The sequence below is a fragment of the Lutra lutra genome, chromosome 17 (genome assembly GCF_902655055.1).
Source record: "Lutra lutra chromosome 17, mLutLut1.2, whole genome shotgun sequence".
NCBI classification, from domain to species: Eukaryota; Metazoa; Chordata; class Mammalia; order Carnivora; family Mustelidae; genus Lutra; species Lutra lutra.
In genome coordinates this window covers 41558106-41571004 of record NC_062294.1, presented here as the reverse complement: position 1 = coordinate 41571004, position 12899 = coordinate 41558106, and the positions used below count along the sequence as shown (strand labels likewise).

The 12899-nt window shown below is 46.5% G+C and overlaps 1 protein-coding gene across 3 annotated transcripts; it reads right to left on the bottom strand.

Moving 5' to 3' along the window:
* Positions 1-456: 456 nt before the first annotated feature.
* CEBPG (CCAAT enhancer binding protein gamma) lies at positions 457-7792 on the bottom strand. 3 transcript variants are annotated; one of them, XM_047711563.1, is made up of 3 exons: positions 5563-5657; positions 5338-5352; positions 457-1242 (listed from the first exon to the last, which is right to left on the bottom strand). In XM_047711563.1, exon 3 carries the CDS (start codon positions 1144-1146, stop codon positions 706-708), a length of 441 nt encoding a protein of 146 aa, XP_047567519.1. In that variant the 5' UTR covers positions 1147-1242; positions 5338-5352; positions 5563-5657; the 3' UTR covers positions 457-705. The 3 variants fall into 3 exon arrangements, with proteins under 3 accessions (XP_047567519.1, XP_047567518.1, XP_047567520.1); XM_047711562.1 differs by lacking the exons at positions 5338-5352; positions 5563-5657 and adding an exon at positions 7607-7792; XM_047711564.1 differs by lacking the exons at positions 5338-5352; positions 5563-5657 and adding an exon at positions 6859-7531.
* Positions 7793-12899: the final 5107 nt, after the last annotated feature.

Below are 12899 nucleotides of genomic sequence, written 5' to 3'. Positions count from 1 at the left end.
TTTTAATATGCTTTACTGTTATTTTTAGGAAATCTATTTGCCTAATTATTTGTATTTTTAAGCCAACTGGCAGAATGCTGCCTTTAAAACGCAACGGAATTTACTTAACCTGGCACCAATACTCAAAAAAAACCTTACACTTGTTGGGGGAAAAGAGTACTAATTAGGCTAGAACAAGGTTTATGTTATACATAAAATCACTCCAAATTACAAAGTGATTGATTTCTATAGCCCTAAGGATTTTTAATACATAATTTAGAAAAACAAATCACAACACAATCAACATAGATGGCATTCAACTTTCCTTAGTCTAATTAATCATCTCCAATAAAACCAAGACCCTTCTGCAGGACCTGCCAGTTCCCCATTCCTTTTATCAACCTACAAAAGAAGCCTTTCTTGGGAAGTGAGGATTTATTAAGAACATTGTCAAGGTCCAGGGGTGTGTTTTTTGGGTTTTACCATATACCTTAAAAATGTGTTTTATCCACACAAAAAAATCCCTATCATTTAAAACTAGATATTCAAATTACATGGCTAACATTTTTAAGCTAATCAACCCTTCAGTGCTGATCCTGGAAAACAACCTTCAGTGGATCTTTGAATAATGGAACGAGACCGTGTTCAGCCACTGATATGAATGGTGTAGGCAGTCACACCGTTAACGTTCAAGCCACGAGTCGTGAAGTTTTGAAGAGGTGAGGTCTACTGGCCTGCATTATCGGAAGCTGTTGTATTTTCAGTGCTAGTGGGTTGCACGTTATCTGCAAGGTTGTGTGCGTGCTCAAGAAACAAATCTTTCAGTACGCTTAATTCCTTAGTCAGCAATTTAATTTTTGCTTCCAACCGTTCGTTCTCTTCCTTGAGCTGATTCACTCTCTGCAGCGTATCCTGGGCTTTCTGCTTGCTTTTCAACCGGCTCTTTTTCACAGCCATGTTGTTCCTCTCTCTGCGCTGACGATACTCATCGCTGTTGCGATCCATGGGCGAACTCTTTTTGCTTTGCTTGCTTGGAGGCACGGCTTTGCCTCCTCCCCCCGGGCCAGCAGGCACCAGCTGAGGAACCTGCTGTAAGCCGCTGGCATGAGCCTGAGTATGAATAACACTTATTCCCGGAGAACTGTTCTGCTGGGCTATCTTGCTCATTTGGGCTCTCTCTCTTGCGGACACAGAACAGGCAGAAATGAGAGCAAAGTGATCAATGGTTTCCACACTAAGATGCCAAGAAATCTTCACATGTACCTAGTTAAAAAATAAATTGCATTAAAATGTTTGAAGTGACAAGATCAAATGAGATTAAACTTGCATGTACCTAACAGCAGGCCAACATTAATTGATTATGCTGAGAAAAGTATACAGAAACTGCCAACTGTTCCAATGTTTCAGAAGTCTAAATCATTTAATTTAGAAAGGTAAGTTAGTACAGGAGCACCATAAGGCCAAATTCAGCCCACCTGAATCCCTGAGGGTACTGCCCATCTGTGATTATCATCAAAAATGGAAGGAAAAACAAAAGAATATCACTAATTAGGTAGCGCAGACGAATAGCACTTGGCAATCTGCCAGAGAGAAATTTGAGATGTTTAGGTAAAACACGGAAAACCTGAGTTCAATTAGGATAGAAGAGACACCTGCAAAGAAAGGGGGACAAAGTTTCAATTATTGGCTCACGTCAAAACAGAATCCTAGGCACCGTGCCCGATCTCCACAACTTGTCAGGATGACTGCATGCTCCTGACACCAGTATGCAGAGACTGAGTCACCAAGGACTTGACTTTTCTCCCGGAGTACATCTTTATGGAGAATTACGAAAAGACTTTTGCTGGGGGAGGGGTAAGAGGGGGCTTGGATTTTTGTTTTGTTTTTAATGACCTCACAGATCGTAGTTTACACTGATTTCCGAAGTTAGCTTCTTGGTTCAGAGATCCAGAAGCTCTGGGACCTCCAGTGTGCTGCCCCATCCCACCATGCTGCTTCTAACTGTGGGTTTTTTTTTTTTCCCCTTCTTGACATAATTTATAAACACATCTCAACACGGGCAACCTGCAACCACAGGGAAAGAAACAAAAGCCCTAATGATGCACCCCAAGAAGAGCAAGTATGGGACTGAAGCCCGGCAGAGAGCCTGAGCCGGCACCCAATGAACTCGGCAGACACAGCGGAGGGAACACCAACTCTCCAGTGTTCCTGTGCAGCTGCTCCTAGGAATGAAGCCACAGTTTCAGAGACTAGTCATACTTGGATCACCATCAATCCAACTAGGTCACTACAACTGCCTCAAGATGTGTCAAAAGCAGACCTATCATGAGCCCATACACAATCATGAGGCCACTTCAAGACAAACTGACTCAGCAGATGAGCCCTGTCCACCAAGAAATCAGGACTCTTGGAAATTCAGAACTAATTCAGAAATCCTGCTCTCTTTTCACAAAACTGCTAAACCTATATCAATGGAAAAAACCTGGAGCCGGAATTATGAAATGCCTCAAATGAGTACACCTCACAGTTCTTAGGAAAAGCTCAGTTAGTAAACACCAGTAGCTTCACCCAAACCTTTAGCCAGGCGTTTCTTGTATAAACACTCTTCACTGGTCTGCTTTTAAAAATCTTTCCTTTTAAAGTCCATATTATCATTATTTTCAATTGTTTTCAAAGCCATGCATGCAGCCCTGAGTTAGTGGGTCACCTGTTCGCACTCCAAACTAAGGCAAAAGAGAAAGCTTCCTTCCAAACCACAGATGGATATCTACTCCAAGTCTATCTTCAATAATGGACATTTCACAATTTTCCTGGATAATTTATGATGTTGCCTATTTTTCCTTCCAGTTGAACAGTGGCAACTCAGTATTAATCTGGGCCACCTTACCACTGTTAGTGGCCATCTACATTATTGCTTATTTATTTGGTGTAAAGTGAGCATAAGAATTTTAGGTGACTTTAAAACTTTTTTAATACTTCTCCTGGGATTGTCTCAACTATCATGATCATGGTCATCTTATTTAACTTTTTTATTTTTCATACACCAATTATGTTTTTAATCTTTAAAGCTAATCTCTACAGACAGCTCACAGATAACAATGATCCAAAAAACACAGAGCAGGAACCAGGTCAATTTTTGTCTTGGCTCTGGCTCCCCCAGTTTTGCTCTGGACCTATCATTCCCCTCTTTAGGCCTCAATTTCCCCAACTGCAAGTGAGGGACAGAGAATGTTAAGATGTCTTCTGACTCTGAAAATATACCACGAACTTCAATCACTATAAAAGAGCCCTTATGCCCTGCTTTTTATTCCCAAGTCACTAAAAGCTTTTAATACAGGCACCAAATTGAGTGATATTCATGCCCGTTTTTGTACCCAAACATACGGGAATGGGGAAGAGCTATTTTACCTCAGCCTGACTCCTCTCGCTAGGGTACTAGGCTGAACACAGCAGGCGTGAGGGGCAGAGGGGGGCTTTGAAAATGTGCCCTTTGCTTGAAAAACAAAGAGTAACTATCAAATTGGTAATAATATAAGCAAGAAAACTTGGAAACAATAAAAAGAACTCAAAAATGATTTTTTTAAGTTCCTCAACCAAAGCCAACAAAGTTTTAAGTGAAAAATATCCATTAAGGAAACTAAACCAAGTAAAGGGGATCAAAGGGTCAAGTGGTCCAAGAAAGTTAACTCCAGATTATCAATTCTGTTTTTACACAAGCCAGATAGCCTCCTTCAAAGTTACACATTTCACAGTTTCCACTATCACTTGTGCTTTTGTTCCTTCCACAAACATTTACTGAGCAACTACAATGGGGAAAAAAATGAGTTTATTTCAAATCTGGATATTCAATCATAAACAAAAGTCTGGCTCCTATGTGGACAAACACTATTCCAAAGTTCATTCTACAGGAAGTCGGGTGGTGCCTCGTCTCCTAGCATGTGAATCATTCAAGCAGGGAGCAGGAGACAAACTGAAGAGCAGTAGTTCTCAAAGTGTGGTCCCTGGACCAGCAGCAGCAGCATTTGGGAACTTGTCAGAAACGCAGATTCTCAGGCTGCCCCCCTACCCCCACATAAGAATGCAGAGCTCTAGGAATAGGGCTGAGCAATCTTGTTTTAAAGGGCCCTCCAAATGATTCCGCTGACACTGAGGTCTGAGATCCAATGCTGCAGATTAACAATGGATCTTTAGAAAGACGGTCTGACTGGGCAAATTTTTTTAAAATTCAGATTTCTTCATTCAAGTAGTCTTCATTCAAATCAATAACGCACTGAAAACTCAGAAAGGTTAGAATGAGTAAAACAAATTTCTCTCAAGTTTCATTTGGGAAAGCAAACTTGTCAAGACTTTTCCTAATCCTCCTGTCATTTCTTTTTTGATATTATGGACAGATATTCCTCCCCATACTCCCCAAAATAAATTCTCAACTCAAACTTCCTCATGAGCATCTATACTCCAAAATATTCACAGATGTTTCTCCCTTACTCCCAATCTGTACAATCATCGGTATCTGACAATTCTACCCATCCACCTCCCAAAAGAACTTCCAAGCACCATCCCTCTCTGTCCTAACACCACAGAATTACCTCAGGCTGACATCATCTCCCAGGGGCACTCGTCCCCTCTGGTTTAGCAGTGCACCCTCCAACCATGGTCTCCAGAGCAACTGAGCACTCAAACCTGCTCCAGGGTCCAGCATCAAATTAAAGGTATTCACTCCCAGCCCAGCCCTTGCTCCTTATGCTTCTTCACACCGCGATAATACCGAACCACTACCGATCCCCTAAATGGTCACGCTTTCTTTTTTTCTTTGTGTGGCTGTTCAATCTGTTCCCCTAGTTTCTCTGTCAGTGCCAGCTCTATAGTGTGGCTCCCTGCAGACCAAGCTAGAGGGCAGGACTCTGTCTTCATATCCATATGCCCAGCACCTAGTGCAGGGCTAGCCACAGAGTGGTGGTAATGGAGAAATATTTGTCCAATACTGGCTCAGAGGCGAAGAGAAAACATTTAATTTTATAAATGTCCTATATAAAAATGAGATTCTCTAGCACTGAAACTCTTAAAACAACCACAATTAAATCAAGAGTGTTAGTAAGATAGTAGTCTTCCTACCCTAAGTTCTTGGTCTTTCTTAAAGGTGGACAAGAAAATAAGAATACAAGTCCACTTGCTACTTCGAGTGCCCGGTCTACACAATGAACATTTCTTGTCTGGTCTTTGCTTCATCTAAGAACCTTTATTTTCTATTTAGCCAGTTATGCGTTCCAATGAATAACCTCAAGTTCTTAGGTACATGTTGCCAAGGTCTGACAACTCTGTACTTTACATGATGTCCAGGTAAGCAAAGTCAATACATACCCAAATGAGCAGGATTTCTTTTTTTTTTTTTTAAGATTTTATTTATTTATTTGACAGAGAGAGATCACAAGCAGGCAGAGAGGCAGGCAGAGAGAGAGAGGGAAGCAGACTCCCTGCTGAGCAGAGAGCCCGATGCGGGGCTCTATCCCAGGACACTGAGATCATGACCTGAGCCGAAGGCAGCGGCCTAACCCACTGAGCCACCCAGGCGCCCTTGTGCAGGATTTCTATTTAGCTGAGGCTGCTTGCTTTATGACCCAACACGGGGCTCCATGAAGGAGGGTACATCCCTTTGGGGAGTACATGAATGGTCCACTGAGGTATGGAGAAAATGTACGTTCACTTGTCTTTTTTTTTTTTGTTTAATTTATTGGACAGAGATCACAAGCAGGCAGAGAGGCAGGCAGAGAGAGAGGGGGAAGCAGGCTCCCTGATGAGCAGAGAGCCCGATGTGGGGCTCCATCCCAGGACCCTGGGATCATGACCCGAGCCGAAAGCAGAGGCTTTAACCCACTGAGCCACCCAGGCGCCCCTCATTTGTCTTTTTTAACATCATCTTTTTAATCTACTTTTGGTAGGATTTACAACATACAAAAAAACAGTACACACATTGTTTATAAATATACCTCTAACAGGAAATCTTACGCAAATAAAAAAAATTTTTTAACCCATAGGGCTGGAAAGCCAGAAAGGTAGGAGACCAAAGAACCTACAAGAACCCCATGGAAACACTCGCTCCCAAGGATATACAACAGACCGGGAATTGCAGCTACCCACGTTTACCATGGGTCAGGTGAGGCAATCCTAGACCAAAAGACCAAATTCAATCCCCTGAGGTCCTATTTGTCTTTACCAAGGACTCACCAGGTGCTGTTTAAATCCCTACAGGTGAAACCACCTCCAAAATTTGACAACTGCTGACGGTCATGATGTGCTCTGGAGAATTTAACGGATACTTTGAAAAAAATGAAACCGTGTTTCCTCCTGTTTTTCAGGCAGGTATTAAAAACGACTGAATCAGACAAGTGCACCCACCAGAAGCAGGAATCAAGAAATCGAAAAATTCTTCAGCTCACTGGCATCCTGTAATTACTCAGCCTTATTTATAGTAAGCTTTTTCAGAAACAGAGAATCCGCTTTAAGAACAAGTGGTAATCGCTGACCAGATTTTTAAACTTTTCAGTATCAAGATGCAGAATTCCTTAGCAGAGCGAGCCCTTACAGTATTTTCTTTCCAAAATGTATCGGGGAGTCGCGTTATCCTATCCGAATTGAAGGGCAAACTCTTCACATAAGGATTCGCTGAGTATAGGCTCGGGGAGAAAACTACCAATTTTTGTGTAACCCACTCACCTGAAAACCCTTCTGAAACCGACACGTTTTAAGGTGCCCGATCACAACACAAGTCTCAAACACAAGGCCAACGGAACGATTAAACCTTCCGAAGGATAAAAACATACAAGCTCCCGCGGGAGGACAGAAGACCCTTCCCCCTCAATCATGCATTTCCATCCTCTTCACCTGGACACCTCTGCTAGCTGTTTTCTCGCCTGTGTTCGCTGCGACCGGCTAACGAAGCGCTCCGCTTCTGGCCCGTCTCTTTCCTAGTCCACAGGCCGCACGTTCGTCTAACCTCGTAGGGCAGTGAAGTGCAGGATATTCGCATTACAGCTCCTCAAGCGAGCGCGGGATTAGTTCTGGAAAGTCACGGACTTCACCATGAACTGCTCTCCTTGCCCACTTGAACGCTCTACGAACTTCGGAACCGAAGGGTCGCCTCCCCGCACCGAGCGGTCTTGGTTGGAGGGGCGGGCAAGGCCCGATGTGGCACTACAGTGAGGGACGGTCTACCTCCCGCGGCTCTGGGGAACACCCCGTATCCCCGGGGGCCAATAACGCGCCTGGCCTGTCACCACTGCCCGTTTCTCCAACAGACGCCGGGTTCCGGAGAGGGCACACCTCGTCCCCCGTCCCGCCCCACCCCCGTCCCGTCGCGGGCCGGCGGCGAGGGGCTCCCGGGGCGGAGCGCGGGGGTCGGCGGGTGGCGCCGCGGTGTTGGGTCGCGGCCAGGGATGAGCTCAGCGGCCCCGCCGGGTGTTGCCGGCAGGTTGCATCAGACGCCGCGCGGGGCCGCGCGGGGCCTTCCCGGCCAGCCGGCCGCCTCAGGCCCGGCCGGGTCTCCTCGAGCCCGGCCGGCACCTAGGCGAGCGGCCGGCTCCGCCGCGGCCTCCTCCTCTTCCCTCAGCCCGCCCGCCAGCGGCCTCCTTACCTGCGCCTCCAGCCCGCCCGCCCCCAGGCGGCCTCCACTCCGAGCGGCCCCGCGCGGCGCGGCCCGACGGACCCAGGCCTCGCAGCCCGCGAGTCACCGAGGAGGAGCGACGGTTACGAAACCGGCAGCCTCCGCCCGTTCCGCCGCCGCCACCGGCTTCCCCTCCTCGCCGGGGCCGCGCGCGCCGCCGCCGCCGCTGCCACGACCAATTGGAGCGCCGGCCTGAGGGCGACGCTCCCGCCCCTCGCGACGGGCGGCGCCGCCAGCCAATCGCGAGCGGCCTGGCTGCTGGAGGCGGGCACGTGGCGGAGGCGTTGGCCGCGACTCGGGAAGGCGCGGCGGGGCAGACGGGTGTGGCGGGAGTTGGCGGCTGCTCCTGGCGCCGCCCGCATCTTCCGCGGTTCGCGCGGGGCATTGGACACAGACTGTGGGCGACCCGCGGCGAGAAGGCCCGGTGAGAGCTGGAGGCGTTGGGGAGCTGAGGCCTTGCGAAGGTAGCACCTGTCTTTGGGAGGCCCAACTTCTTGCGGTGGTTTTTTGAATCACCGAAGTCCGTCTGGGGGTTTTGCCGCGTCCTCGGGGAGGCCCCCTGGGCGTCCCGCAGCGACCGTCCCCCGGAGCGGCCCACAAGACGCGCCTCCCGGGACTGCGGGGCACCTGGCAGAGCCTGGAGGGAAGTGAAGGGCCTCAGGGCCGCGAAGGGGGCCGCAGGCTTGCCGGAAAACAAGTGGAGCCACATTTTCCCAGCGTCGGCTTAGGATTGATGTCACATTGGTGAACGCTGCAAACTGGTTCATTGCCACCGGGAAACGAATTGGATTTGCGCGACCGATTCCCGTGTGGTATCTTCCAGGTGAACAGACTGAGAGATGGGACCTCAAGAAAAAAACAAACAACAACAACAACAAAACGCGTGGCAGTCCAGTTTTATGTGTCCAATGACACTTAGCAGGAGGATCTGAAAGCGTCTAAAACCAGGAAGCAGCGCGCTGGGTGGAGGACAGAGCCAGCGCGATAGGTTTGATTGCTTCCTCTTTAGCAATTCTTATCGTCCAAAAAATAGTCTTTGAAAGAGGAAACATTTCTTCATCGCCCAGGCCGTGGCACCGGTTCTCCGCATTAAGATTGTTTCGAGGAATCAGTAAAGAGATGATTAAAGAAAAAAAAAAAAAAACCTTTGCAAAAACTAAAGATAAAACATGAAATTGACAGAGCTGCAACTAAAGGCGAACACCTATAACCAGAGAAACATACTTGGTGGCAAGACATAATAACATCAAAACCACTATGTTTCTTTTACTTTGGCCCCCCAGTGTTCTGATTTGAAATTTCTTTGATCAAGATTTTAGCACTGTTAAAACTGGATTGTATTTTATTGCTCACAAAATCATAATTTTGCCCTCGCCACTTGCCAATCAGTTAAAAGTTGTATAGAAGAAAAAAAATTAGGGACGCCTGGGTGGCTCAGTTGGTTGGACGACTGCCTTCGGCTCAGGTCATGATCCTGGAGTCCCGGGATCGAGTCCCGCATCGGGCTCCTGGCTCCACAGGAGCTTCTCTCTCTGACCTTCTCCTCGCTCATGCTCTCTCTCACTGTCTCTCTCTCAAATAAATAAATAAAATCTTTAAAAAAAAAAAAAACTTGAGAAGAAAAAAATTATAGGTATACTTGTTTATCCTCTGGCTTGCTGACCACTCTGCCAAGCTGCTCTAGCATTCTCTTTGTCTGGACAGGTCTGGTCCATGCCAAGGAGACTCGAGAATTTCCTCTTCAGCTGGCGGCTGGTAATTCTTCTACTTAGTTTACAAATATTAATTAGGGGCTAACTACCTGCTAAGCTGTGGGCTAAGTGCTGGGGATTCAGCAATGAACAAGACAAACACAACCCCTACCTACCTGAAGCTTGCCACCAGGGCCAGGGAGACAGATACTCAGTAATTACACAATTTTTCTGTTACTACTTTCATAAAGACAAGAAAGAAGTACAAGATGCTGTGAGATTGTAAGAAGGGAACCAGATGTGGTCTGTCGTTCAGGGAAGGCCTAACAGATGAGTTAGGATTTGCCTAAGTGCCACAGATGAAGTGGAGGTAGGTACCAGTCAGAGGAAATGTCTTACCTAAAGGTTTTATGATGGGAGAAAGGTAAGGCCAGAGAATCAGGGCACAGTGGCCCAGTGGAGACTGGTGAGATTGACAAGGCCTGTGGCCTAAGAAGTGTTCTGACTTTCACCCCAAGAGAGATGGGAAACCTTGGAAAGCTTTGCTCTCACCATAAGGAAACAAGGAGAGACTGGCAGAGGCCATCTTTGGGTTGAGGAGATCCACCATGTTGCTCTCTTTTGAGTCACAGGGCCTCTAGCCCTCATAATAAAAGATTTCCTGCATAGATGTCTGCCTCCCTGATACCTGACCCATATTCTACAAACCCAAAGAGCTTATAAAGAAATATACATCAAAATCCCCTCTAAGGACTTGAGAAGTAGGATGTCTTGTTAGATTATGCTACTTAACCTGAGACCTGCTAGGATTATCTTAGTTACCTAAGAGGTGTGGATTCTAGTATCAGGCTGTCCTCTCCACAGCTTAACCTCCTGATGGTTGTGTGACCTTGGGCAAATTATGTTACCTCTCGGTCATCTGCGAATAGGGATTAAACGACAGTATCTACCCAAGAGGATTGCTGTGGTGGTTAAAGGAGTTAATGTGTGTTTGGCTCCCAGAAAGGTACCTGCCTACTACATGGCAAGAGCTTAAAAGTAGTAGCTGTTACCATGATGCTCATACGTGAATTTTAAACAAGTTGTATCATAGAAATATGGGAGACTAAAATACACTTCAGGGTCATGCTGTGCCTCATATTGCTTTGATGATTCAGGCCCTGAAATAGAACAGTGAAGGTGTTCATGTCGACCCTGTAGTGTATCCCAAAATGTGTTTTTTAAATTTTTTTTTTTAAGATTTTATTTATTTGACAGAGAGAGAGAGAGACATCACAAGTAGGCAGAGGCAGGCAGAGAGAGAGGTGGGAGGAAGCAGGCTTCCTGCAGAGCAGAGAGCCCGACGCGGGGCTCGATCCCAGGACTCTGGGATCACGACCTGAGCCGAAGGCAGAGGCTTTAACCCACTGAGCCACCCAGGTGCCCCCCAAAATGTGTTTTTTAGAATAGTTCCCTTAGTCACCATATCTTATTTCATTGGCTTCCATAGGGTTAGGAAAAATTTGGTAATTTCAAATCTCTTATTGTTTAGAAAGCCAGATCAATAGAAGTTTACTAGGCAAACTTATGCATGTAGCTTAAATGTATCTTAAGTACTTACGATAATACTTAAGTACTTAATCATAAATTTATATTTGGAAAGTTTCTGAAAAATTAGTATATCAGATTAACCATCTCTGACAGGAGATCTGGGCCATATCTTTATTTTGAGCATTGAGAGAGTGTCACAGGTCTGCCTCTCAGTAGGTATTTACTCAGTATATCAGCACAAAGAGGACAGGAATCATTAGACATTCTGCACTGGTAAGGGCTCTCTTCTTGGAACTAACCGCAAACCATCCCTGACTAGCCTTAGCAGAGAGAAGGACTTGGTCAAAGATTTTAGGCCCCTTTTCATGAAATACCCAGGCCATATCAGAACCAAGAACTAAATGCTCAAATGTCTTCATGTCTGTCTCTGCCTTTCTCTCTCTCTCTCTCTCTCTCTCTCTCTCTCTCTCTGTGTGTGTGTGTGTGTGTGTTGGTTTCATTGATCTTTTGCTTGCACATCAACTTTCTTCACCTAGTCACAGCCTCAATGTCCACAGTTTTGGTCACTAAAGAAAGCCGACTCTCTTTTTAAGTCCCTATTACCAAAGTCTTAGGCAAGGACTCTGGGATCGCAATGCCCAGCTGGATCAAGTGTTCATCCCTGGAATTATCAAACAGCCAGGAACAGGTCACCATGCACTGACATGGCAGCTCAGGGAGGGCGCTACGATGCTGAACGGTTGTCTTACAACACCCTAACCTTAGTAAGCAGGTTCAATGCATGAAAGAGAAAAATCTCACATGGTATAAACTTGAACAGTTACTAAGTAGTGCGAATGTCCATTATAAAGCACTTCACCCCATGTCGGACTTCCTTATCCCGTGAGTAAGGTGTCACCTGTGCCCTTAAGAAAAGTACGTATCATCTGTGTGCACAGGGGTGGCTGTGTACCATGAGAGCACACGAGGATAGGTACAGACCAACCACACACATGAGAGCTGCATGCATCTGTGGGCCTGAGGCTAGATACCTGCCATCTGTGCATATAAAGGTAGGTAAGTGCCATCTATATACATAAGAGAAGGCTATGGTGTCATGCATATCAGGAGAGCTCATCTGTATCTTTTGTGGGCCCAGAGGGTCCTGTATCTTCCCTCCACTGAATATGCACCAATTACCTGCTACATAATAATTGTAATGCAAATTATTCCAGTGCCTATGAAGCACCAAACTGAAGCTAAATGGGTATTTGTTTTTGTCTTTTGTTGTTGGTTTATGTAAAATCTATAGGACACGGGTCTCCATCACAGCACTGGGATGGGCTTTGGAGACCGATGACAGTGATGTTGGCTGTATCGGACGTAGCTAAAGCTCTGTTCCTCATCTGGAGAGAAGGTGGGCAGTACACACCTCATACAGTTGCTATAACGATTAAGTAAACTGACATGGAAAGAAGCTAGCAAGGTGTCTGGCACATGGGAAGCACAAAAATAATTTGTCCTTCCAAAAAGCATTTGCTACCTAGGACCCAATTCTTGGTTTCTTTTCTAAGAGAGAGCATGTGACATGTTCATGCTGAGCAGGGGAAGGAGCAGAGGGAGAGGGAGAGAGAGAATACCAAGCAGGCTCCACGCTCAGCTCTGAGCCCGACGCAGGACCGACCTCATGATCCTGAGACGGTGACCCGAGCCAAAATCAAGAGTCGGACACTTAACCGAGTGAGCCACCCAGGTGCCCCGTTGTTTTCTTTTTCTTTGCAAAGGCTTCTGGGGAAACATCTGGGATTGGGAGAGACAAGTACTATTTAGCAGTCTTTATGAAGACAGGGACATTTCCCCCCACCGCTGTGAGTGACCCCATTTCTTCAGCCCTGGGGAGCTGCTTTGAGGCCTGGAGGATTTGTGTTTTTGTAAACATCAGGAATCTGCCCCCTTGGAGCGGGGGGGGATCAACTCTGCAAAGAAGAAGCCGAAGTAGCGCTTGTGCCGAAGGGCCTGTCTTCAAGAGACCTTGATGGTGGTCAAGGGGCCGTGTTAGTGGT

Bases quoted from the DNA above. Each gene is read 5' to 3' on its own strand.
- CEBPG (XM_047711562.1), bottom strand. From the start codon at position 1,146: ATGAGCAAGATAGCCCAGCAGAACAGTTCTCCGGGAATAAGTGTTATT.